A 27238-nucleotide genomic window follows, 5' to 3' on the forward strand; every position below is an offset into this window, starting at 1 on the left:
TGGTATGCATGGCACCCCTCATCCCTGTCCTGGTATGCATGGCACCCCTCATCCCTGTCTTGGCATGCATGGCACCCCTCATCCCTGTCCTAGTATGCATGGAACCCCTCATCCCTGTCCTGGTATGCATGGCACCCCTAATCCCTATCCTGGTATGCATGGCACCCCTCATCCCTGTCCTGGTATGCATGGCACCCCTCATCCCTGTCCTGGTATGCATGGCACCCCTCATCCCTGTCCTGGTATGCATGGCACCCCTCATCCCTGTCCTGGTATGCATGGCACCCCTCATCCCTGTCCTGGTATGCATGGCACCCTTAATCCCTGCCCAAATATGCATGGCACCCCTAATCCCCATCATGCTGCACATTAAAAAAAAATAAACACTCCTACTCACCTCTCTTCTCTCTCCTCCAGCGCTGCGTCCTGTCTGCCTGCACTGATCTCTCCATGTGAGCCGTGCATGACGTCACTGCCATGCACGGCTCACAAGGAGAGATTAGCTGCTGGAAGTCACTGCTTCCCACGCCGGGACTGTGTGCACGGGGAGCAGTGAATTCACTCTCCTTCATAGCCGGCACATAGCGGAGCCGCGCTGCGGCTGCTGGCTATCTCCTGTGCCCGCTCATTAAAGGGAATGAATATTCACCCCTTCCCCATGCCCATGGGCATGGAGAGAGGTTGAATATTCATGCCCTTTAACAGCGGGCATAGGAGAAAAAAAGGAGGAAAAAAGTGCGTCTTATAGTCCGAAAAATACATTGAATTAATTATTCACCAAGACACTGACATTTCAAAATCTAATAGAAAACCTCATAGGATGAACCAATAGAGCGTGGTTTTCAACTGTTTGTTCATTCTGCCTTTCAAATATGGAATAAAAAGCCACCAAGTTATGTAGGCAACAATAATACCAATTAAAACTTCTACTCATCTCACAAACAACAAGCCCCACTCAGGTCCATCGTCTGTAAATGGAAAAAAAATCATAGTTACCGGTAACAGGATTTTACAGAGCCCATGATAGCACCACCTGAGAGATGGTATCCGCCCACCCAGGACAGGAAACCTGCTGAATAAAAAAGGCGGTACCTCTCCTCCACATCAGTTTTGTTTTAGAGCATGAGAGAACCTCCAGACAGTCTGTTAGTACACAACTACCACCAATAAAACATTTCTCACTATACACCCATATATAGAGAACACCATAAGTGATAAAAAAAGGGGGGGGCATAAAAGGGTGCTGTTATGGGCTCTGTAAAATCCCGTTATCGGTAGGTAACTATGATTTTTTTCCCCTTCTCCTATGATAGCACCACCTGAGAGATTTATATAGAACAGACACCTTAGGGATGGATCACCACTTGCAACACCTTTCTCCCAAAGGATAGATCAGCAGATGAAGAAAGATCAAGCCGGTAATGGTTATAAAAGGTAGAAGGAGATTACCATGTTGCTGCCTTACATAGGTTATCAATGGACACTTCTGCCTTCTCAGCCCAGGAGGCTGCACCAGCTCTGTGGAATGGCCCTTCAGGTTCTCTGAAACTGGCACATTACTAGGGAAATATGCTAAGCTAACAGTGTCCCTGATCCAGCTAACTATAGTTCCCCTTGTAACTTTAAGCTCCCTGGAAGGAGACAAATAAGGCATCACTTCTCCAAGGCCTTGTTACCTCCAAATACTGAACCAAAACCAGTCTAACATCTAGAGTATGAAGCCTCTGTTCCCCTAAATCTGTTGGGTTAGGATACAATGAGGGGAGAATGATCTCCTGTGTTCTGTGGAATTTGGAGGCCACCTTCGGAAAATAGGCTGGGTCTGGTATTAATGTAACTCCATCTACAGTGACCTGTGTAAAAGGATGATTTACTGACAGAGCTTGTAAGTCACTAACTCTACGGGCTGATGTTAGCGCTATCAGTATCACTGTGTTCAGAGTGAGAGTTCTTTCTGTCACGCTTCCTAAGTGCTCAAAAAGGAGACTTAGTCAGGGCTTCCAGGACCAGGTTTAGATCCCAGGGAGGCATTCTCGGGGTAGCAATAGGTCTGGATCTATTGCACGCCTTTTTAAACCTGATAACCCATCTATCTGCTGCCAAATTATAGTTATATAAAGCTCTAAGCGCTGATACTTGCACCTAAAGGGTACTGGTAGCCAACCCCATATCTAAGACCCTTTGAAGAAATTCCAGAATAGCTTTATAGGAATTTTAACCTTAGCTCACTGCGCCGAAATAGATAGGAATTTTGACCATGTCCTACAATAGATCTTAGTCGTCACACTGCTTTTGAGCAGAGTAGTTACTAGACCTAGGGAAAACCTTCCTGGATTAGTAACGACCTTTCAAACTCCAGGCCATCAAATGCCCAACCTCTGATGATGGAAGCCTGGGCCTTGCTTGAGGAGATCTGGAGTATCTGGAAGGACCCATGGATCTGACTGGGACATCCTCTTTATCCAGGTGAACCAGGGTCTCTTGGGCCAGAATGGGGCGATTAGTATGACCCTTGCCTGCTCCTCTCGGATCTTCCTCAAAATCGTTGGCATTAACATTAGTGGGGGGAAAGCATAGGCTAGGCCAAAGCTCCAGGGTATTTGTAATGCATCTAATGCATAGGGTCTTTCTTTTGGATTTAAGGAGCAGAAGATCCTTGTTTTTCTGTTTCGTTTGTTTGCGAAAAGATCTATTTCTGATTGACCCCAGCGATCCACAATTTGCTGGAATACTGTTGGATTCAGCTCCCATTCGCCCTGATTCAGTATATTCTGACTCAGAAAATCTGATCTTTAGTTTTCTTTGCCTCTTATATGCAGAGCCGAGAGCATAAATTGATGTTGTTCTGCAAACTACAGAATCTGCTCTTTCACTAACAGGAGAGGTCGGGATCTCGTGCCCCCCTGATGATTTACATAAGCGACTGTTGTACTGTTGTCTGACATAATTAGGATGTGTTGTTCCTGTAGTTGGGAACTGAACTTCATCACTGCATTCTTTATCGCCGACAGCTCCTTCATGTTTTGAGAAGGCTTTCTCACTGTCCGACCAGATTCCTTGTATTACAAGATCTCCCAGATGTGCTCCCAGTCATCTGAGCTTGAGTCCGCTGTAATTATGTCCCTGACCTGATACGACCAGGGAACTCTCTGTGACAGGTTCTCCCGATCCAGCCACCATGCGATTGAGCTGATGGCTGTATTGGAAAGTGTCATCTTCCTGTCCAAGTGTCCCCCTGAGTTGTTTCTCCGCTGCTAGGATATCTTGCTGCAGATATCGGGAGTGTATCTGAGCCCACTGGACTGCTGGGATACATGATGTCATTGTACCTAAAAGAGACATTGCTTTCCTTAGGGTCATGGATGGATTCCTGACTACTCCTTAGTCTAAGGACATAATTCTGTTTTTCTTGTCTTCTGGTAGCAGACAAGTCTATCCCTCTGAGTCCAAGATAAGCCCTAAAAAAGACGGAACCTTCCGACGCTCCACGCTTGACTTCTCTAGATTCAGTATCCATCCAAGATTGATCAGGCTGGCTCTGACTCTTGTCAATGCGAGTTTTCAATGCTCTCTTGATCTGCATACTACCAGGAAGTCGTCCAGATAAGGGACATTCTGGAGGTCATGCGCCATGACCTCCAGAATGATCTTCGTAAAGATTCTCGGCGCCATGGAGAGGCCAAAGGGCAGAGCTGTGAACTGAAATTGCCTCACACGATTGATGATATATACAGCTACTCTCAGATATTGCTGGTATCCTGTATGGATTGGGAAGTGGTAATAGGCGTCCTTCAGGTCGAGGACACTCATAACAACCCGGGAACAACACCTTTATGGCTAATATTATAGATTCCATTTTGAAGGGTCTGTAGATTAGAAAGTTGTTTAGGCCCTTCAAGTTGATTATGGTTCTAAAGGAGCCATCCGGCTTCTTTATCAGAAACAGGGGCGAATAGAATCCTTTCCCCTGCTTGCTTATCAGTCTCTCTCAGAACCTTCTTTTCCACTGGTTTTAATACCTCTTGCTCCAGGGATGTTTGCTCTCTGGGCCTCCTGGGAGACGAAATCCTGAAGGTCTGCAGGGGAATGGATCTGAATTCCAGTCTCAGTCCTGTCTTTATAATCCCTAATATCCAGGCACTGGATGTAATTTTTTCCCAGGTAGGCAGGAAGTGGGACAGTCTTCCTCCTACCTGGGGAGGCCCATCACTTAGGGGTTTTTCTGTTCTCAGAGGAAGGACCTCCGAACATGAAGCCTTCACTCCTTGTCCTTTCATCTGCCCTGGTCTCTGAAAAATTTACCTATGCTATACCTCCTTTTACAAAAGGAAGTCTTGTACTGAGGCATCAACACACTGGAAAACCTGTGTTTCTTATCTGCGGCTTTATCCAGTATGTCATCCAGAGCTTTGCCAAAAAGAAACTCCCCTTCACACGGGATTGAACAGTTTCATCTTAGACTGTACATCACCTGACCAGCTCTTGAGCCACAGAGCTCTGCGAGCTGCGATGGATAAATTCGCTGATCTGGCGGCCAGCCTTACTGAATCTGCCGACGCGTCCGCGAGGAAAGCAGCCGCCCCCTGCATTAGCGGAAGACTGGCCAGGATTTTTTCCCTTGGAATGTCCCCTTTAATCTGGTCTTCTAGATGCTGAAACCAGACCATCATTGACCTGGCTGTGCAAGTGGCTGCGACTTCCGGTTTCAATGCTCCCGCTGGTCCCTCCCAGGTTTGTTTTAATAAGGTTTCCGCTTTTTTTATCAAGAGGATCCTTGAAAGCTCCTAAATCCTCAAACGGCAGGGTGGATTTTTTTTAGAGAATTTTGATACTGTCACGTCAATTTTTGGGGTTTTATCTCACCTGGTTGATTCTTCTTCCTCAAACGGGTATCTTCTCTTTGAAGGTGATGGTAACTGCCCTCTCCCATCAGGTCTTTTCTATTCCCTGTCGATAAACGATCCTCTCATTGACAGGGAATGTGCGCCTCTTCTTCTGATCCAGACCCCCAATCATGATGTCCTGAACAGTACTAGGGGTCTTGGTATCGGCTATGCCCATAGTTGTTCTGATGGCTTTAATCAGCTTATCCGTGGTTTGCACTGGAAAACATGGCCTACCTCCTGTATTGCTATCTGAGGAAGATGATGATGATGAGGATGACGAGTAGGTAGGAGAGGAAACAGACTTCCCCTTGCCCTGGAATACTACAGAATTTCTGAGTCTGATGTATGACATCTCAGCTTCCTACTCTTTTTACGTATAACCAACGTCTTTAGGGAGTCCCTAACCTCCGTCTGGATTAAAGATTTTAAATCCATAGCAAAATTAGGTGTTTCCTCTGATATGGTTTCTTGGATACAACTCGGGCTAAGCTTTTTAGTATAAGTGTTGGGAAAATTAACCCTGCACAGCGCACACTCCATGTTATTCCTCTTGGCACTACACTTTTTGGGTTTTTCCTAGTAGAAAAAATACATAGAAAAAAGGGACCCATCTACTATGGTGAACTTTCACATAGATCACTCACTACTCTGCCGTTCAGGGTACCGGAGATTGAGGCTGGATCAATTCATATGATCGCTCCCGGCTGGAGGTGGTGGACTCGCGACCTGCCCTGCTCCTCTGGCTGGTCTTGCTGCCGCTTGTCTGACTGACACTGCTGTGGCCTTGATGGAGCTGCTGTTGCTGCTGAGGCTGCTTTGGTGGCTTCTGCTGCTTCTGCTCTGGTGACTGCGGCTCTTGCCGCAGGGCGCTTCACTTCCTGACACACGCCCTGCGTGTGCGCAGCCCCATGGACCAGCATTCCGGCGCGCAACGTCAGCAGGGTGCGCCGGAAACTAACATGCGCTCTGCGTGTGTGTAGTCCTGGTCCCGGCACGCTACGTTAGCAGGGCGCCCCGGAACCTCTTGACACGTGCCCTGCATGTGCACAACCCCGGAAGTCCCACTTGCCAGCGCGCTTAGCCACAGGGTGCATAATACCACTGCACTCCCGCGTGTACCCTTGGTGGGTGGATACCCTCTCTCAGGTGGTGAAAAAGGAAAAAAAAACAGAGGTTTCCATAAAGGCTCTTGAAAAGCAACATGGCTTCCATAACCCAATCCAGCAATATCCGATCTCCCAAAGTCAAATCTCCCCCTTGCTTCTGAGCCTTGCAGTGCGCCCAAACCACATTTAGCATCTATGTATTTGACATTACTATAGTGAGAAGAACCCACTTAATTTACGGTGTGTGTCTCCTGGAGCACAATCTGGGCACTATGTGTTGGGCAATAAAATGGCATAATTGCAATTTTCACTCTCCAACATCCACTGCATTCTAATATCCGGAAAGTGCCAGTAGAATCAAAATAGTCACTACCCCTTTAGATTAATTCCCTGAGGGTTAAAAATTACACAATGGAGCAATGGAGTCACTTTATGTGGATTTCACTGTGCTGCCCTGCTTAGGGCAGCACGATAGCTCAGTGCTTCGTACTGCAGCGCTGGGGTCCTGGGCTCAAATGCCACCAAGGACAACATCTGCAAGGAGTTTGTATGTTCTCCCCGTGTTTCTCTGGTTTCCTCCCACACTTCAAAGACATACTACTGATAGGGAATTTAGATTGTGAGCCCCAATGGGGACAGCGATGATAATGTATGTAAATCGCTGAGGAATATGTTGGCGCTATATATATATATATATATATATATATATATATATATATAAAGAAAATAAAGATTATTACTGCTCTGGTTTTCTGTTATTACGTCATATTAGGGCTTCTGCAAATGGTGTGTCCCATCTCCTCTGGGATCTGCTCCCCGACGTCTGCTTCTCTCACCAGAAGCCGCCTTATTCATCCTGCAGGCGGCGCTGGTGATGGAGGAGACGTCAGAACCAGAAGCTCTGTATGGCGAAGGCTCTGTCCAGCCACTAAGATTAGGGTGCCTGGGACCTGTAGTACCATCCAGTCTGGCAGTATGGGTGTGTGCTGTCCAGCTGGAGTAATCTGCTCCCTGCTTCAGCCAACTGGAAAGCACCACACCCTACTAAAGCTGGAAGCATATTGCTGGAAGCTGCCAGATACAGCCTTGTTCTCCTCTGGGTCAGTCCTCTGTGCTCAGCTCCCGGCTTGTGTATTTGTTTCCTGTTGTGACCTCGGCCCGTTTACTGACTACTCTTGTGTCTTCTGATTTTGTATTTTCTCTGCTCTCCTGGTTCTGACCCGGCTACCTGACTATTCTTCTTCCCATCTCACTCCACAGAACAGCAGGTAACACTGTGGCCCAAGCCTAGGGGTCTCTGTGTAACGCCAGATCCATGTAGAGGGGGTTAAAGGGTGATGAGCAAAACTGTGAGTATAGACAATAACACATCTCCTGAAATGATCAAACTCAAGAGTCTTCATCAGTAAAAAATGAGTAACTAATGGTGAAACCTCTCTGGGGTAATTATAGTATGCGGCTTGGTGGCTCTTGGCCATCTAAATTATTGTAAGGTCTAATAAATATTTTCTATCACATGAGATTCAAGAAAAAAATATACTTTTATTAAAGAGAACTATTTATAATAGTGCAGAGCTGAAAATGTCTTAATTTTAGATCTCGGGCATCTGGGAGAGTCAATGGAGACCTTTTTTTTAAAGGCTACCAAGGAGTTACAGACTGAAGTAAGTGAGGCCGGACGATCCCACCACAATCAAACTATCATACAGAATGAACCTGGAAAAAAATAACTTATTTTTTTATTCTATGTTACATCCTCAACAACAATGTATGTATGAGAGGAGAACTACAAACTAAACTGGAGTTGCACTCATTTGTGGTGGACCATTGGCGCTACTATGAGTCCTGACCAGAAGAGTAGAGAAAGTATTAGCGCCCCAATTTCAGGAGAGATTGTGCAGTAATGTGAATTCCTTAGGATTGAAAATATAATGTAATTTATGACGTGGAGTGAATCCATGAAACCAGGACTCGAGCCAACACATCTCCTGCAGGCGGGAATAAATGTATATTACAGCCATCAGCCACGCACAGCTTAGAGATATATCATGCACAGGTGTAATGTTTTCTGTATAGTTTATCACAATCCTGTTTGAAGTTAGTCCGTTTTAGAAGAAATTGAAAACTCAATATAAAGGGAGACTCTACTGTTATTGTACAGAAATTCACACTTGGCCTCACTGCACATTTAATGTTGTAGATCATAAAAGTGACGTTTGGCCAGAAAGACTGGACCTGGTCTTGTAGGGACCATATGAGGACATTCAGCAGGACAGAAGGGAGAGAAGGTAGATTCATCCAATAAGATATCAGGGATCTAGGAAGCCAACACCATCATTACCCTCTGTTTCTCTTACAGGCCCATCATAATATTTTTCTTCAAGTGATTTTCTAACTTGTCAGCCCATTCTTCATACGCTGTCATTTGGCTTTGTAGTTAATAATAATAATCTTTTTATTTATTTATTTTTTGTAGTTTACAGATCTGCGCAGGTCACGGTCAGCGTCTCCTAATCCCAGGGGGTAGGTGGATTGTCGAGGTTGTAAGTTCTATAGAAAAGGGCTTTCAATGTCCAAAATGATTTGAACAGTTTAGGGTGGAGGAGAATGTTGTGGCCTAGAGGCAAAATGATGATCACACGATTGTGATACGGCCGGACTACACCACCGATAAAGCAGCCACAGCCGGTGACTGAGAAGAATCTGTGACTTCTCTGCATTTAGTGGTTACTACTCACCTGGGTAGTCATATGTAGGAATCTCCTCTTTACAGCGCTCATCACCCCTCACATATGTCTCTGTAGTATTAATATGGGTCAGATCTTCACCCTGAAACAAATATTGGAAAAGTCACAGACAGATGGAGAAGTCCCATCTATGATTAGCTCTAATCCTGCCATCTCCACCGTTCTCATTACAATAGTCTATAATATAACCGGGGATGCGTATCTCTGTCTTAAGCCTCGATAGACTGCGCATGCGCGACGCGCAGTCTGGCTCCAGACAGAATCAGGCATCCAGCCGTTACAGGTAAGAGGAGTATATGGCTCCGGAGATCGCGATATGCGTAGGCACTGAACACATACCACAATCTCCGGCGCCATACTTACCTGATCGGGAGGAGCGTTGCTGCAGCGCCTCTCTTCTTCGGAGATGGGGCTGGAGTGAGGCGTCGGATTGGCGCATGAGCGTAGTGCTATCCGGCGCCATTTTACTGAAGACACATTTACAGTGTGCGTTCAGCAAAATGGCGCCAGACAACGCAGTGCTCCGGTGACACACTCCTCCCCCGGCCTCCGGCAGAACAGGGCGCAGAAGAGCTGGAGCACAGAGAAGAAAGGTGAGTATAACTGTTTATTTTTTTGTATGTGTGTACAGTGTGAAAGGAATGAGGGGGCCACACATATCAGGATTGGGGGGTGAGGGGGCCACACATATCAGGATTGGGGGGTGAGGGGACCTTGCATACCAGGATGAGGGGTACCACACATACCAGGATTGCAGGGTGAGGGGACCATGCATACCAGGATTGGGGGGTGAGGGGTACCACGCATACCAGGATGTGGGGGTGAGGGGTGCCATGCATACAAGGATTTGTGGGTGAGGGGTGCCATGCATACCAGGATAGGATGGTGGGGACAGGATGGGGGCAGCACAAATACCAAGAGGGGGGCAGCACATACCAGCATGGGAGACCATATACCAATAAAAATGCTCACCACCTGGGCGTAGAATGGGTTCAATAGCTAGTATAAAACATATAATACTGGTGGATAAAACAAGACTGAGCACAAGACCTTCACAGCAGTCTACACATCATAGGGGAGATCTCATGACACCTTCTCTCCATCTACCTGATGATCCTGAGGAACATTGGGGTCTTCTTGTTTACAGTCCTGTGGAAGAAGAGGACGGGGACATCTCTCTGGTGTTGTTCTCTTACTGGATAAATCTGTAGGAAACACATACAGGGACTGAATTCATTCTTTACATACAGATAATTATAGGCCGTGTGTATTTAGTCCTGTCTATTACCTGGTGATGTGAGGGGCTGGGGAACCTCCATCATGACGTCCTTGTACAGATCTTTGTGTCCTTCTAAATACTCCCACTCCTCCATGGAAAAATAGACAGCGACATCCTGACATCTTAAAGGAACCTGACACATACAATGATAATGTCATCCCCCGATCCCTTCATATTGTTACTGTATAATGTCCCAGCATTCCCAGCAGTGTCACCTCTCCAGTCAGCAGCTCAATCATCTTGTAGGCGAGTTCTAGGATCTTCTGGTCATTGATGTCCTCATGTATCAGGGGGTGAGATGGAGGTCCTGTGATTGGGCTCAGGGGTCTTTTCCATCCCTCAGACACAGGGTCCTGACAGCGCTCACTAGAGGTCTTCTTCACTACTGTGTAATCCTGGTTATGGAGAGACACATTAATAAATCTCCCTCCAGACATTTCCAGAGTCCTCACCTCTCCAGTTCTGTCCATCTGTTATTCCCATAGATAAGAATGATGTAATGGGACGTCATCAGAATCTCTCACCTCTCCAGTAAGCCGGAAGAGGATCTCTAGGGTGAGGTGTAATATCCTCTCCGCCATCTTGTCTCTGTCCATATCCATCCTTGATGGGTAAATCAGGAAAATTCTCTTATATAAAAGATCTTCACTGAGGGGATCCGATATTGTAGGGACCTGAATGAGAAGATGATGAGCCTATATAACATCATAAAAATCCTGTGTAAGAATACAATTACTGGAGATAATAAGGGGAAATGTGGTGGGCCACTGAGGAGGTCCCAGATGTTGCAGAAGGGCCAGCTGGGGTATGTAGTCTCAAAGGCAGCAGATAATGATGTCACAGTAGTTGAAGTGGACCCCTAAACACTTCCCTAGTGTCCACAACAATTGTCGGAAGGTGGCACTTGTGGATGGTATAGGACCCCCAGGGGGCACTCCTGTAGTTGTGGTGTCTGGGTGCAAGTTTGGAGTGTCCGTGATGTTTGTGCAAACTCAAGCAGCCAGACACGGAGGTGAACTTGTAAACATAACAATTTTACTGAAAGAGGTAACGGGGTACAGTCTCTCTTGAAGGCAAAGTTTACAGTATTTTGTGCATAGGAAAGTAATGGTTCTCTCCTCATGAGACAAGCGAGGTTATGGTCTCTCAGGGCGGCTGGAGCAGAGTCCTCTTCACTTGCTAGTAGAGGAAATGCTATGCACAGTCTAAGAAATATTACACTGATGGAGGGACCTTCACAGATTGGCTCTCCGTGGAAACACACTAAAGTCTGGGTGTGCTCAGTTTTTAGCCCACCGTTCCCTTTCGCAGGGGGTAGGTTTAAACAAAAAGTCGGTGGTGTGGCAGCCACGTGGATCTGGTCCGGCTAGAAGCAAACAGGATAACCAACGTGCAGGAGAGCACATGAACAGCGTTCTCTCTCCTGACTGGAAGACGCTTGTCTTTTTGGGAAGGAGATTATGTGGAGAAAAATGTCCCCCCAGCGTGGACTGGCATGGAAACACTTCTGTGAGAAATAGTGTCTGTCTCCTATATCTTCATTAGGCAGCTTGAACCCCCCACTACTGATTTGTACCAGTGCTCAGTCAGTGTGCGAGCCCTGAGCTGGGAGACTCCTCACAGCCGTTTCTATGGCAGCTTATTGTGAGGAGAATAATCACTTACCTTTCATATACACACATTGGCCAGTAGATGGCAGGAAAGTCCAATTTACAATGCAATGTATTATATCCCCTAACTCACAGTGCCCACAGTGGAACAAGTCTACTATCACACTACAACTGGCTCATTTAGCAGCAGTAGAACGGGTACCGCGATGCCACAGAAACATATGAGGAGATATATTATTTTACAGTACCGTATTTTTCGGACTATAAGATGCACCTAGGTTTTAGAGGAAGAAAATATAAAAAAAAAATTTAAGCAAAAAATGTGTTGACATTGCTGACACTGGTATAGGGGTAATGTCCTCCAATTCTAACAATATCCCCCATCTTGGTTTATATGTCCCCCTTCCTTTTATACGTGGCCCCCATCCCCATCCTGGCATGCCTGGCATCCCTCCATCCTGGTATGCATGGCACCCCTCCATCCTGGCATGCATGGCACCCCTCATCCCTATCCTGGCGGCATGCATGGCGCCCCCCATCCCTATCCTGGCATGCATGGCACCCCCCCATCCCTATCTTGGCATGTATGGCACCCCCCATCCCTATCCTGGTATGCATGGCACCCCTCATCCCTGTCCTGGCATGCATGGCACCCCTCATCCCTGTCCTGGCATGCATGGCACCCCCCATCCCTGTCCTGGCATGCATGGCACCCCCCATCCCTGTCCTGGCATGCATAGCACCCCCCATCCCTGTCCTGGCATGCATGGCACTCCCCATCCCTGTCCTGGCATGCATGGCACTCCCCATCCCTGTCCTGGCATGCATGGCACCACCCTCATCCCTGTCCTGGCATGCATGGCACCACCCTCATCCCTGTCCTGGTATGCATGGCACCACCCTCATCCCTGTCCTGGTATGCATGGCACCACCCTCATCCCTGTCCTGGTATGCATGGCACCACCCTCATCCCTGTCCTGGTATGCATGGCACCCCCCTCATCCATGTCCTGGTATGCATGGCACCCCCCTCATCCATGTCCTGGTATGCATGGCACCCCCCCTCATCCCTGTCCTGGTATGCATGGCACCCCCCCTCATCCCTGTCCTGGTATGCATGGCACCCCCCTCATCCCTGTCCTGGTATGCATGGCACCCCCCTCATCCCTGTCCTGGTATGCATGGCACCCCCCTCATCCCTGTCCTGGTATGCATGGCACCCCCCATCCCTATCCTGGCATGCATGGCACCCCCCTCATCCCTGTCCTGGTATGCATGGCACCCCCCTCATCCCTGTCCTGATATGCATGGCACCCCTCATCCCTGTCCTGATATGCATGGCACCCCTCATCCCTGTCCTGATATGCATGGCACCCCTCATCCCTGTCCTGATATGCATGGCACCCCTCATCCCTGTCCTGATATGCATGGCACCCCTCATCCCTGTCCTGATATGCATGGCACCCCTCATCCCTGTCCTGATATGCATGGCACCCCTCATCCCTGTCCTGATATGCATGGCACCCCTCATCCCTGTCCTGATATGCATGGCACCCCTCATCCCTGTCCTGATATGCATGGCACCCCTCATCCCTGTCCTGATATGCATGGCACCCCTCATCCTTATCCTGGAATGTATAGCCCCTCATCCTTATCCTGGTATGTATGGCCCCCTCATCCTTATATGTATGGCCCCCTCATCCTTATCCTGGTATGTATGGCCCCCTCATCCTTATCCTGGTATGTATGGTCCCCCTCATCCCCATCATGCTGCACATAAAAAAATAAAAATAAACACTCCTACTCACCTTTCTTCTCTCCTCCAGCACTGCGTCCTGTCTGCCCCACTGATCTTGCCATGTGAGCCACGCCTGGCATCACTACCATGCGCGGCTCACAAGGAGAGATCAGCTCCCGGAGGTCACAGTGACTTCATGCTCCTTAATAGCCGGCACACAGCTGCAGAACAGCTCCTGCTGGGAGATCGCGTGTGCAAGCTATTAAAGGGCATGAATATTCACCCCCTCTCCACGACCATGAGCATAGAGAGAGGTTAAATATTCATTCACGCTCCCATGGGCGTGGGGAGCACTGAATATTAATTTTCTTTAGCAGCGGGGACAGTGTAGGCTGCAGCAGGCGGCTGCTGCCTCCTGTGCCCCACTCCCCCACCGCTACCGCTCCCCCCACACATCATATATATACCCCCTCATCCCCCAACATTCGGACTATAAGACGCATCTCCTATTTTCCTCCAAACCTCATCATCAACTACAAAAAAAGTCTGACTGCTGTGCTTGCCAACAAGGGTTTTGCCACCAAGTACTAAGTGTTGTTTGCAAGAGGAATCAAATACTTATTTGTCACTACAAAATGAAAATAAATTTATCTAATTTATACAATGTATTTTTTTTTTTTTTTTGGATATTTTATCTCTCAATGTTAAAATTAACCTACCCTTAAAATTACAGACTGTTCATGTCTTTGTCAGTGGGCAAACTTACAAAAACAGCAAGGGATCAAATAATTATTTCCTTCACTGTATGCACGTTTTTCTCAATATCTGAAATTAAATCAGAATAAACCTTTCCCATTTTAGGTCAATTAGGATTACCATAATTTTTAATATTTGTCAAGTGCCAGAATAATGAGAGAGAGAGAATGTTTTAAGGCAGAGAATGTTTTAAGGCATATTTATTACTTACTGCAAAGTCAAAAGTTTACATATACTAAGATTACTATGCCTTTAAACAATTTTGGACTGCCCATATGATCATACTGTTAAAGGTCCGGGTGGTAGAACCTCTGTGCTGAGATATGAGGAGGGACCAGTGGGGCGTAACTGGACCCTGGCTACACGGTGGCTTAATCGACTCCGTGAACCAAGAAGGGACGGAGAAGGTGGAACAGGTGCCACACTGGGACCGACCTCCAGTGAGAGCAGGCAACTCCCACGGGACTGATGGCCAAAGCCAAGAGGCATGACAGATGAGCATGGCTGATAGACAATGCAGGTAAACGGGCAGGCAGACTGACAGGCGGACAAGGCTGATAGACAGGCAGGCAGCACTGGGACCTGAGGGCTGGAAAGAGTGCTTAGAATACAAACCACAACTTTGCACAGGCACCTCCATTTTTGAGGAGGTGCTTTAAATAGGGGCAGTCCTCCGGCCATTGGCCAGGCACTTTTTAGGACGGCGCGCGCGGCCCCTTTAAGAGTACAGTGCCCTGGGAAGACGCTGCGGTGAGACCAGAGGAAATAGCGGGGAAAGCCGAACCATAGCCGCGGTGATGAGTGGATCGACGTTTCTGCCGCGCAGGAGGCAGAGACGCCGACACTACACATATCACGTGTTTGGAAGCTTCCGGTTTTTTGGCAACATCTTAGTTATTTAGAGACACACGTATGGATGTATTTTAATACACACCTGACACACACTGCTTCTTTGTGTAGCATCATGGGAAAGTCTAAAGAAATCAGCCAAGATACCAGGAAGAGAATTGTGGACTTGCACAAGTCCAGCTCATCCTTGGGTACAATTTCAAGATACCTGAAGGTGCCTCATTCATCTGTACAAACAATTATACGCAAATACAAACAAGATGGGAATGTCCAGCTATCATACCGCTCAGGAAGTAGGCGGGTTCTGTGTCCCAGAGATGAACGTGCTTTTGGTCCAACATGTGCATATCAACCCAAGGACAAAAGCAAGAGACCTTGTGAAGATGATGGCGGAAGCTGGAAAGACTGTGTCAATATCCACAGTGAAACGAGTGCTGTATCAACATGGGCTGAAAGGCCACTCTGCCAAGAAGAAGCCATTACTCCAAAAGAAACCTAAAAAAGCCAGATTAATGTTGGCAAATGCACATAGGAACAAATACCTTAATTTTTGGAGGCATGTCCTGTGGTTTGATTAAACTAAAATTTTGGGCATAATTACCATTGTTACATTTGGAGGAAAAAGGGAGAAGCTTGGAAGCCTAAGAACACCATCCCAACTGTGAAACACGGGGGTGACAGCATCATGTTGTGGAGTTGTCTTGCTGCAGGAGGGACTGATGCACTTCACAAAATAGATGGCATAATGAGAAAAGAATAATATTTGGCAATACTGAAGCAACATCTCAAGACATTAGCCATGAAGTTAAAGCATGGGCAAAAAGGGTCTTCCAAATGGACAATGACCCAAAGCATACTGCCAAAATGGTAACAAAGTGGATTAAGGATAACAAAGTCAATGTTTTGGAGTGGCCACCACAAAGCCCTGATCTCAGTCCTATTGAAAATTTACGGGCAAAGCTGAAAAGGCTGCGAACGAGGCGACCTACAAACCTGGATCAGTTACACCAGTTTTGTCAGGAGGAATGGGCCCAAATTCCAACCAAACTATTGTGAGAAGCTTGTGGAAGGATATCCCAAATGCTTGACCCAAATCATTCAGTTTAACCCCTTTACCCCCCCAGGGTGGTTTGCACGTTAATGACCAGGACAATTTTTACAATTCTGACCACTGTCACTTTATGAGGTAAGAACTCTGGAATGCTTTAATGGATTCCCCTGATTCCGAGAATGTTTTTTCGTGACATATTGTACTTCATGACAGTGGTAAAATTTCTTCGATATCACTTGCGTTTATTTGTGAAAAAAATGGAAATTTGGGGAAAGTTTTGAAAGTTTCACAATTTTCAAACTTTGAACTTTCATGCACTTACATCAGAGAGATATGTCACACAAAATAGTTAATAAATAACATTTACCATATGTCTACTTTACATCAGCACAATTTTGGAAACAATTTTTTTTTTTTTTTTTTTTTTTAGGGAGCTATAAGGGTTAAAAGTTGACCAGCAATTTCTCATTTTTACAACAAAGTTTACAAACCATTTTTTGGGGGTCCCCGTCACATTTGAAGTCACTTTGAGGGGTCTTTATGACAGAAAATATCCAAAAGTGACACCATTCTAACAACTGCACCCCTCAAGGTGCTCAAAACCACATTCAAGAAGTTTATTAACCCTTCACATGCTTCACAGCAATTAATTGAACGTGAAAGGAAAAAATGAACATTTAACTTTTTTTCACTAAAATTAACTTTTTTTCACTAAAATTTTACTTTAACCCCCAATTTTTTTTATTTTTACAAGCGTACCAGGAGAAATTGGAAACCAAAAGTTATTGTGCAATTTCTCCTGAGTATGCTGATACCCCATATGTGGGGGAAAGCCATTGTTTGGGCGCACGGCAGGGCTTGGAAGGGAAGGAGCGCCAATTGATGTTTTCAATGCAAAATTCGCTGGAATTGACAGCGGACCCCATGTGCCTAAACAGTGGAAACCCCCACAAGTGACCCCATTTTGGAAACTAGACCCCTTAAGGAACTTATTTAGAAGTGTGGTGAGCACTTTGGACCCCTAAGCGCTATGCAAAAGTTTATGACGTAGAGTTATGAAAAAAAAATCATTTTTTTTTCCACAAAAACGATCTTTTATCCTAAATTTTTTTATTTTCCCAAGGGTACCAGGAGAAAGTGGACCTCAAAATCTGTTGTCCAATTCCTCCTGAGTACGCTGATACCCCATGTGTTGGAGAAAACTACTGTTTTGGTGCACATCAGGGCTAGGAAGCGAAGGAGTGACGCTTTGGAATGCAAACTTTGATGGAATAGTCTGCGGGCATCATGTCACGTTCTCAGAGCCCCTAATGTGCCTAAACAGTGGAAATGGCCAACAAGTGCCCCCTTTTTGGAACGGATACCCGATTTGTGAATCTTATAATGTAGTGTCATACGTCAGTTGTGTAGTGTTCGTCAGGTTGTCATACGTCAGAAATTAATTTAGTAGTCCATGGAAGTATGGTACTTTTTGAAGCATTCTTTCATGCACAGGCCAGGTTTGTCGGGGCAGGTGTCACATTGATGAATGGTGTCCTTGCGTATTCACCTTTTATAAACACACTCGGCACTTCTTTTGTGACCTTTTTTTCCGCTGTGAGGCATCTGCCCTGGGAAATGCTGGTCTGGTACAATTCGAGGACCTTCAATTCCGGAAGTACTGGGGCCCGCTCAGTCACCACTGCAAAATATCAGGGCCTTGATAACTACCTCCTGGAACTGAAGGTACAACGTAGAAGTCTGGCCTGCACATTGTGATAGAAGGAAAGCGTTGTGCATTGCCATCTGTACAATGTGCACGGCCAACTTCTTGTACCACACCTTGGCCTTTCTCAAAGCACTGTACAGCTGGAGGACTTGATCAGAGAGATCAACTCCCCCCGTGTACTTGTTGTACCCCACTACACAGTCTGGTTTGATGACCTGTGTAGTGGAACCTTGTACAGTGCTGAGGGTGCTGCCATCACCATGTATGGTGGTCAAGAAAAGGACATCCCTCTTGTCCTTGTACTTGACCACCAGAAAGTGGTCGCTACATTGGGCTCTGCTCTCACCCATTCTGAGCAGCTGCCCAATTAGCGTCTTTGGGAGGCCTCTTTATTTTTGCGGACAGTATCGCAGGCTGCGGTACGTAGCGCAGAGAGGGACTAGAAAAGAGGGGCACCAGTATAAAAGTTAAAGTATAAGTGATAACCTTTATCCAGCAGTGTGTGCAACAAGTCCCACACAATTTTCCCACTCACTCCCAAAACAGGGGGGCATTCAGGGGATTTAATCCGGGAGTCCTTCCAGTCATAAACTCTAAATTTGTGAGTGTACCCTGAGGTACTCTCACAAAGTTTATACAGCTTGATTCCGTACCTGGCCTTATTATTGGGCAGGTACTGATGGAATCCAAGCCGCTCCATAAAAGCCATTAAGGACTCATCCACGCAGATGTCCCTTTGGAGCACGTACACTTTAGCAAACTTGTTGTTGAAGTGGTCGATGATCGGCCGAACTTTGAAAAGATGATCAAAGTTCGGGTCATCGCGTGCAGGACACCTTGCATTATCGTTGTAATGCAAGAACTTGTGGATGGCCTGAAAACATTTCCGGGTCATGACCATTTGTAACACTGGAGTGTTATACAAAACGTCAACACTCCAATATTGTCAAAGTTCTGGCTTCTTCAGGATCCCATATGAAGGACCAGGCCCCAAAACTTCATTATTTCTACTGCGTGTATAGGAGACCAGTTAGAAAATGATGAAGAGGGGTTTTGTTCCAAAAATTGATGAGCGTATAAATTAGTTTGGCCCACCATGAGGTTTACAAGATCCTCAGAGAAAAAGACTTTGAAAAAGTCTAGTTCTGTGAGGCCGGTGGTGTCAAACCTGATTCCTGATTCCGCCACAAAATCAGGAATCAGTGGCTCATAATTTTGGGGGGCAAGGTCCACATGGGGTCAGTAGTAGGGGGAGGGCGCTGGTTCATCTCTTCTCCTGGGGCGTCTGAGTGGCGGTTCAGCAGCACCTGAAGGACTCCCACTTTCCCGGCTCCATGTTTTAAAATTGTAAAGAATAAAGGATCTTCATATTCAATCGCTTGCTGGAGTGCCACCTTCTATCTGCTAACAGGATATCAAAGGAAAAATCTTTCTTTGCGCAGAGCACCTGCTGATTAGCGATCCCTGGCTATTTGTGACTGACGCTCACTGGACTGCAAAAAGGTATGCGATTGGAATAAGATCTGTGGTCACTGATCAGCGCTCGGCCGCTGCACGAAGCGCAAAGAAAAAGGAAAACGGACAACAGTCGAGCGATGAAGTGATGATCAGCACTTGGAGGCAGAAAGGGGTATGGGAAGGGGGAGAGGGGGATTGGGGTGGATGAGGAGGGATCAAAAAATCCTACTTACAGTTGTTGTCTTTCAGATGTCGTCTATCAGATGTCTTCTGTAAGATGTCTTCTGGAGCAGGAGCATCGATTGTGGTGTCACAGGCTTCTGTGGCCCAGCACGGAGCACAATCGGACAGCGTGACCGCCCTCTAGGAAAAAAAATGGTTAGTTGAAAAAAAAAGGTAAAGTAGCGAGCACGAGTGCTGATCGGTGATTTGCGTCACCGATAAACTCTCGGTGGCTGCTGGATGTACGCACGGAGGTGGTGCAAAGTGAGGGGGGAGGAGAAAGAATTGACAGGGATGAAATAAAGTCGTGAAATGCAGCGAGCTTGGACGTTGATCAGTGAAGTAGTCACTGGTCAGCGCTCGGCCGCTGCAGGACGCACAAAAAAACAAACAAACTGGGGGCAGGGTGGGTAAAAAGGAGGGGTTTGGGGTGGATGAGGGGAGAACAGAGATGGACTTACCAAAGTCTTCTCTGTTCTTCTTTCAGCAGCAGGTCCAGGAGTAAGATCTGCAGCAGCAAGACACGGAGCAGGAGACCCAGGACGCAGCAGCAGGACGCCAGCGCAGCAGCGACTGGAGCAGGTGAGAAGGTCTTGTGGTGTCACAGGTGCTTCTGTGGCAACACAATGCCCAGCACAGAGGTGATCATACGTGACCGCTCCGTAGAAATCCTCACCAAGTGTGAGGAACTGCAGGGCGGTCAAAGGGGGAATGATAGGGTAGTGACAGCCAGGTCACAGGCCACTCACCTCCCGATCAGGAACGCTGATTGGTGCGATCGATGATGGCATCGATCGCACCAGAGATGGCTGGGGCCTGGGCAGCATCACAGGGGGTCACAGGGAGGTGACAAGTCGGTCACCGCCCTGTGACCGCCTTGTCACCTGTGTTCAGGTACTCTGATTGGAGCGATCGATGTCATCATCGATCGCTCCAATCAGAGCTGTCTGGGGCCTCTGCTGACATCACAAGGGGTTATGGGGCGGTGACAGGTAGGTCTCAAGCCGGTCACCGCCCCGTGACCGCCCAGTCACCGCGCGGTGGCGCTATGATCGGTGCGATCGATGTGATTGGCGATCACACCAATCATAGCGGGTTGGGGAGAGGGCTGGGGTTTCTTAGCAACAGCCTAGGATCGATGCTCTTATGAGCACCGATCCCAGGCTGCACATCACTGTTTCCGGCAATCTGATTGCCAGAAACAGTGAGAAATGCTGTGATTGGCTGTTCAGAATTGTAAACTAAACGGTCCCTAATTGACCGACACTTTCTGAAAGTTATTGTGGTAGTAGATCACACGGCACTCCCAGGTCCGAGTTGACTACAAGTACACCCTAGTGTTTTCTGAGGATATTAAAGATATGGTCACTCTGATTGTCCAAAGTTCCTATTTCTCGTGTTATCCCATCTTTTTCTTGGTTAGGTATGAAGGAGTGTCTGTACCCTTGTTCCATGAATCTGGTGTTCATGTCTATTGGCCGTATATTAAAATCTGTGATATTAGAGCAGCTTCTTCTCAACCATAAAAATTGGCCCTTGGATATTGTTTGTTTTTTTTTGTTGTTTTTTTTTAGGGGGATGGGGTGGCGGCTATCCCACTTCAATAGTTTACTAGTGCTTGTAAGTATTTTGTAGATAAGTGTCGCTAGGGTCCCATCCCGCTATATCTTATTTAGAACATCCAGGAAAGGCAACTGGTAATAATTAACCTCTGATGTAAATCTAAGGCCGACTCTATTGATGTTGAGTTCCCTGACAAATTCAAGAAACTTTTCACTCGTCCCTGAGTAGATAATAAGAATGTCGTCAATATATCTATACTATGTCCCAGTATATGGATGCCACCACTTATGATCATTATGAATATTGTGATTTCCTCCCACTAGTCCAGGAATAGGTTAGCATACGAGGGGGCACAGGGGCTCCCCATCACAGTACCGCTGAGCTCGGGGGAAGTACTTCCTGTCAAAAAGGAAGAAGTTATGAGTAAAAGTGAATTTTAGAAGATCCTCTATGAAGTCATTATGTCTGCTACACTTTATTGATCTCAATTTCAAGAAACGTCTTACACCTCTGATGCCATCCTCATGCTGTATATTACTGTACAAAGCCTCAATATCTAGTAAAGCCTGCTCCCCTACATGCATGTATACATGCTCGAGGGTATACATGTAGGGGAGCAGGGAAAGGGAAGACCATTTTCCAGAAAGTTTATTCCAACCTCAGGCAGTACTGTGGGAACATTATACTGTGTGGGGGGCATCATACATACTGCATAAGGGGCATAATGGGGGCATTACACTGTGTGGGGGCATCATACATACTGCATAAGGGGCATAATGGGGGCATTACACTGTGTGGCAGCATCATACATACTGCATAAGGGGCATTACACTGTGTGGCAGCATCATACATACTGCATAAGGGGCATAATGGGGGCATTACACTGTGTGGGGGCATCATACATACTGCATAAGGGGCATAATGGGGACATTACACTGTGTGGGGGCATCATACACCCTGCATAAAGGGCATAATGGGGACATTACACTGTGTGGGGGCATCATACACCCTGCATAAGGAGCATAATGGGGGCATTACACTGTGTGGGGGCATCATACACCCTGCATAAGGAGCATAATGGGGGCATTACACTGTGTGGGGGCATCATACATACTGCATAAGGGGCATAATGGGGACATTACACTGTGTGGGGGCATCATACATCCGGCATAAGGGGCATTACACTGTGTGGGGGTATCATTTATCCGGCATAAGGGGCATAATGGGGGCATTACACTGTGTGGGGGCATCATACATCCAGCATAAGGGGCATAATGGGGGCATTACACTGTTTGGGGGCATCATACACACTGCATAAGGGGCATAATGGGGGCATTACACTGTGTGGGAGCATCATACATCCTGCATAAGGGGCATAATGGGGGCATTACACTGTGTGGGGGCATCATACACCCTGCATAAGGAGCATAATGGGGGCATTACACTGTGTGGGGGCATCATACATCCTGCATAAGGGGCATTACACTGTGTGGGGGCATCATACACCCTGCATAAAGAGCATAATGGGGGCATTACACTGTGTGGGGGTATCATACATCCTGCATAAGGGGCATAATGGGGGCATTACACTGTGTGGGGGCATCATACATACTGCATAAGGGGCATAATGGAGGGCATTACACTGTGGGGGGCATCATGCATCCTGCATAAGGGGCATAATGGGGGCATTACACTGTGTGGGGGCATCATACATACTGCATAAGGGGCATAATGGGGGGCATTACACTGTGTGGGGGCATCATACATACTGCATAAGGGGCATAATGGGGGCATTACACTGTGGGGGCATCATGCATCCTGCATAAGGGGCATAATGGGGGCATTACACTGTGTGGGGGCATCATACATACTGCATAAGGGGCATAATGGGGGCATCATACATACTGCATAAGGGGCATAATGGGGGCATTACACTGTGGGGGGCATCATGCATCCTGCATAAGGGGCATAATGGGGGCATTACACTGTGTGGGGGCATCATACATCCTGCATAAGGGGCATAATGGGGGCATCATACATACTGCATAAGGGGCATAATGGGGGCATCATACATACTGCATAAGGGGCATAATGGGGGCATTACACTGTGTGGGGGCATCATACATACTGCATAAGGGGCATAATGGGGGCATTACACTGTGTGGGGGCATCATACATACTGCATAAGGGGCATAATGGGGGCATTACACTGTGTGGGGGCATCATACATACTGCATAAGGGGCATAATGGGGGCATTACACTGTGGGGGCATCATACATACTGCATAAGGGACATAACGGGGACATTACACTGTGTGGGGGCATCATACATCCTGCATAAGGGGCATTACACTGTGGGGGGCATCATACATCCTGCATAAGGGGCATAATGGGGGCATTACACTGTGTGGGGGCATCATACATCCTGCATAAGGGGCATGATGGGGGCATTACACTGTGTGGGGGCATCATACATAATACATAAGGGGCATAATGGGGGCATTACACTGTGTGGGGGCATCATACATACTGTGTAAGGGGCATAATGGGGGCATTACACTGTGGGGCCAGTAAAGGGGTCCTGTACTATGAGAACAATACGTTTCCTCCCTTCCTGTCTCCATAGTTGGGTCGTATGTATCTATTACAGGAAACAGAACAAAAACCTTATGATTCTTATAAAGGGGCAACACAAGACCCCAAAAGAGTCTCCGTGCTGAAGGGGTTAATGCCCCCTGCGCCCAGTAATGGGGTCTCCACATACCTCCACCTGCAGAGCCGCCACCACATATATGGCTGCTCTGTGCGCACAGGAGCTGTGATGAGGTCACAGGAGGGGAGGAGTCAGGGGTCACATGATCAGGGGCCTCAGTGGATGCAGGACTCTGCTGTGCTGGTTGTCATAGTGCTGGATGAGCTGAAGTTTATGTGTGGGGTCAGGAGGGGTTTACTGTGTGGATGTAGCAGAGCCGCGTGTGTACGAGGTGTACGGAGCAGAGCCATGTGTGTACGAGGTGTACGGAGCAGAGCCGCGCGCGTGTACGAGGTGTACGGAGCAGAGCCGCGTGTGTACGAGGTGTACGGAGCAGAGCCGCGTGTGTACAAGGTGTACGGAGCAGAGCCGTGCGTGTACGAGGTGTACGGAGCGGAGCCGCGCGTGTACGAGGTGTACGGAGCGGAGCCGCGCGTGTACGAGGTGTACGGAGCGGAGCCGCGCGTGTACCAGGTGTACGGAGCGGAGCCGCGCGTGTACGAGGTGTACGGAGCGGAGCCGCGCGTGTACGAGGTGTACGGAGCGGAGCCGCGCGTGTACGAGGTGTACGGAGCGGAGCCGCGCGTGTACGAGGTGTACGGAGCGGAGCCGCGCGTGTACGAGGTGTGCGGAGCGGAGCCGCGCGTGTACGAGGTGTACGGAGCGGAGCCGCGTGTGTACGAGGTGTACAGATCGGAGCTGTGTATACGGAGCGGAGCCATGTGTGTACGGAGCGGCCAATAGCAAAGCCCTTGAGGTGTGATGAACATACGACCCCCTAAAATAACCCCATTTCGGACACTGTGCCCACGAGGGAAGTCATCTGAGGGTGTAATGGGCGTTCTTACTGTCTTATCCCACAAGTTTCTCACTGATTTCTTTACCACTCGGTTGGGTGTAAATAATATTACATTTGCTCAGAGCCGCAGCGAGGGGCGGACATACCGCCGATGCAGCCGCACCCGGGCCCAGAGGTGGAGGGGGGCCCATGCAGGAAGGGGCGTACTGCTCAGGCAGTAGACCACGCAGCTGCTATGGAGCCCCTTGACTGAGGGCTGATGCTGCTTAACCCTGTCCACTCCCACCCGTAATGATTTTTGACACCCTGGGCAAAGTGCGGCCATTGAAAAATGGGGCATGTCATGCAGGAGAGAGGCTGGTGGCCAATGAACGCTTCCCCATCAGACTGATAAGAGCACTCATTGGCTGCTGTGTCTGTCCTCCTGCGTGGACTTACAGTGGGTCTTCTGTCTCCTGCTGTTCCTTTCCCAGTAGAATTTCCTCTAAGAGTAGGGGGTTGGGCGAGGAGAGTCCACAGCATCGGACAGCACGTAGGGGCAGGAAGCTGAAATCAGTCCTGTCTGCTGTGTTCCCTCCTCCACAGTGCGTTCTGCAGCCCTCTCCAGAAGACCCCAATATCATAAAAGATTAGTATATGAGTGTATGTATATGTGTGCAGGGCTGCCACCAGGAATTTCAGGCCCCATACTGGCAAAAACTTTTTAGGCACCCTGGAGACTCCGCCCCAGCTCCACCTCCACTCATCGATCCTTCCACAGTCACACCGCCCACTCTTGGAAAAACTCCACTTCTACACCACATCCTTATCAATCACACATTACGGGTATGTGCCCACGCTCAGGAGGCGTCTGCGGCCCCGAAGCTGCGGGATAGCCGTGCGGCTTCTGCCCTCATTTTATGCAATTGAGTGGTGCAATTTTTTTTTAGGACATGTGGAGTTTCCTCATAGAAGTTAGACTGTGGAGAAAGTCCACATGTGGACCCGCAAGAGAAATTGACATGATGCGGGTCTGAAAGACGCGACGCATGCCAGTTTTCGTGGGTGATCCATTGGTGCACAGAGTCGCATAGTGGACATGGGATTTCTAGAAATCCTATACACTATGCTGTAACACCTGGCCGCTGCAGGTTTGTTGCTGCATAAGCTGCAGTGTCAAACCCACAACAGCTCCTGACCATGTGCACATACCCTAACAGTTCCCATAGAACACCAGATCACATACAGTACCTTATGAAAGTATTTGGCCCCCTTGAACTTTTCTACCTTTTGCCACATTTCTGGCTTCAAACATAAAGATATAAAATTCAAATTTTTTTCGGAACAATCAACATCAAATGGGACGAAATTTATTGGATATTTTAAACTTTTTAAAAAAATTTAAAAAGTGGGGCGTGTAATGTTATTCGGCCCCTATACTTTCAGTGCAGCAAACTCACTCCAGAAGTTCAGTGAGTATCTCTGAATGATCCAATGTTGTCCTAAATGGCTGGTAATGATAAATAGAATCTACCTTGTGTAATCAAGTCTCCGTATAAATGCACCTGCTCTGTGATAGTCTCAGGGTACTGTTTCAAGTGCAGAGAGCATCATGAAGACCAAGGAACACACCAGGCAGGTCCGAGATACTGTTGTGGCGAAGTTTAAAGCCGAATTTGGATACAAAAAGATTTCCCAAGTTTTAAACATCTCAAGGAGCACTGTGCAAGCGATCATATTGAAATGGAAAGAGTACCAGACCACTGCAAATCTACCAAGACCCGGCCGTCCCTCTAAACTTTCATCTCGAACAAGGAGAAGACTGATCAGAGATGCAGCCAAAAGGCCCATGATTACTCTGGATGAAATGCAGAGATCTACAGCTGAGGTGGGAGAGTCTGTCCATAGGACAACAATTAGTCGTACACTGCACAAATCTGGCCTTTATGGAAGAGTGGCAAGAAGAAAGCCATTTCTAAAAGATATCCATAAAAGTCTTGTTTGAAGTTTGCCACAAGCCACCTGGGAGACACACCAAACATGTGGAATAAGGTGCTCTGGTCAGATGAAACCAAAATCAAACTTTTTGGCCACAATGCAAAACGATATGTTTGGCGTAAAAGCAACACAGCTCATCACCTTCAAAACACCATCCTCACTGTCAAACATGGTGGTGGCAGGATCATGGTTTGGGCCTGCTTTTCTTCAGCAGGGATAGGGAAGATGGTTAAAATTGATGGGAAGATGGACGGAGCCAAATACAGGACCATTCTGGAAGAAAACCTGTTGGAGTCTGCAAAAGACCTGAGACTGGGAGGGAGATTTATCTTCCAACAATACAATGATCCCAAACATAAAGGAAAATCTACAATGGAATGGTTCAAAAATAAACGTATCTAGGTGTTAGAATGGCCAAGTCAAAGTCCAGACCTGAATCCAATCGAGAATCTGTGGAAAGAGCTGAAAACTGCTGTTCATAAACGCCCTCCATCCAACCGCAATGAGCTCGAGCTGATTTGCAAGGAAGAATGGGCAAGAATTTCAGCCTCTCGATGTACAAAACTCCTCTTCCCTCATCCCCTATAGTAATTGTCCACGGGAGAAGAGCTGACACTTTGGCCAGTTGCCTCTATGCAAATCAACACACACATGAGAAGGGCCTTGTAAGCAAATGCTGGCCCAAAAGGTGCTACCAAACCCAATTGACACAGCCTTGTGATAGATTTACAGCTAACT

General features: G+C 47.5%; 1 protein-coding gene across 1 annotated transcript in view; it reads right to left on the reverse strand.

Moving 5' to 3' along the window:
* Positions 1-20200, reverse strand: part of LOC141192408 (uncharacterized) — a 50080-nt gene extending 29880 nt beyond the window's left edge. Inside the window, exons 1-5 of the mRNA XM_073661922.1 lie at positions 20159-20200; positions 10234-10413; positions 10028-10151; positions 9847-9944; positions 8731-8821 (exon numbers count right to left, since the gene is read on the reverse strand). Of these exons, the coding sequence (XP_073518023.1) occupies positions 8731-8821; positions 9847-9944; positions 10028-10151; positions 10234-10413; positions 20159-20200 (535 nt within the window). The remainder of the gene's footprint in view (positions 1-8730; positions 8822-9846; positions 9945-10027; positions 10152-10233; positions 10414-20158) is intronic.
* Between the last annotated feature and the right edge of the window lie 7038 nt (positions 20201-27238).

Source organism: Phyllobates terribilis, unplaced genomic scaffold, assembly GCF_046119375.1.
Source record: "Phyllobates terribilis strain yellow unplaced genomic scaffold, ASM4611937v1 Scaffold_61__1_contigs__length_8056638, whole genome shotgun sequence".
Lineage (NCBI taxonomy): Eukaryota > Metazoa > Chordata > Amphibia > Anura > Dendrobatidae > Phyllobates > Phyllobates terribilis.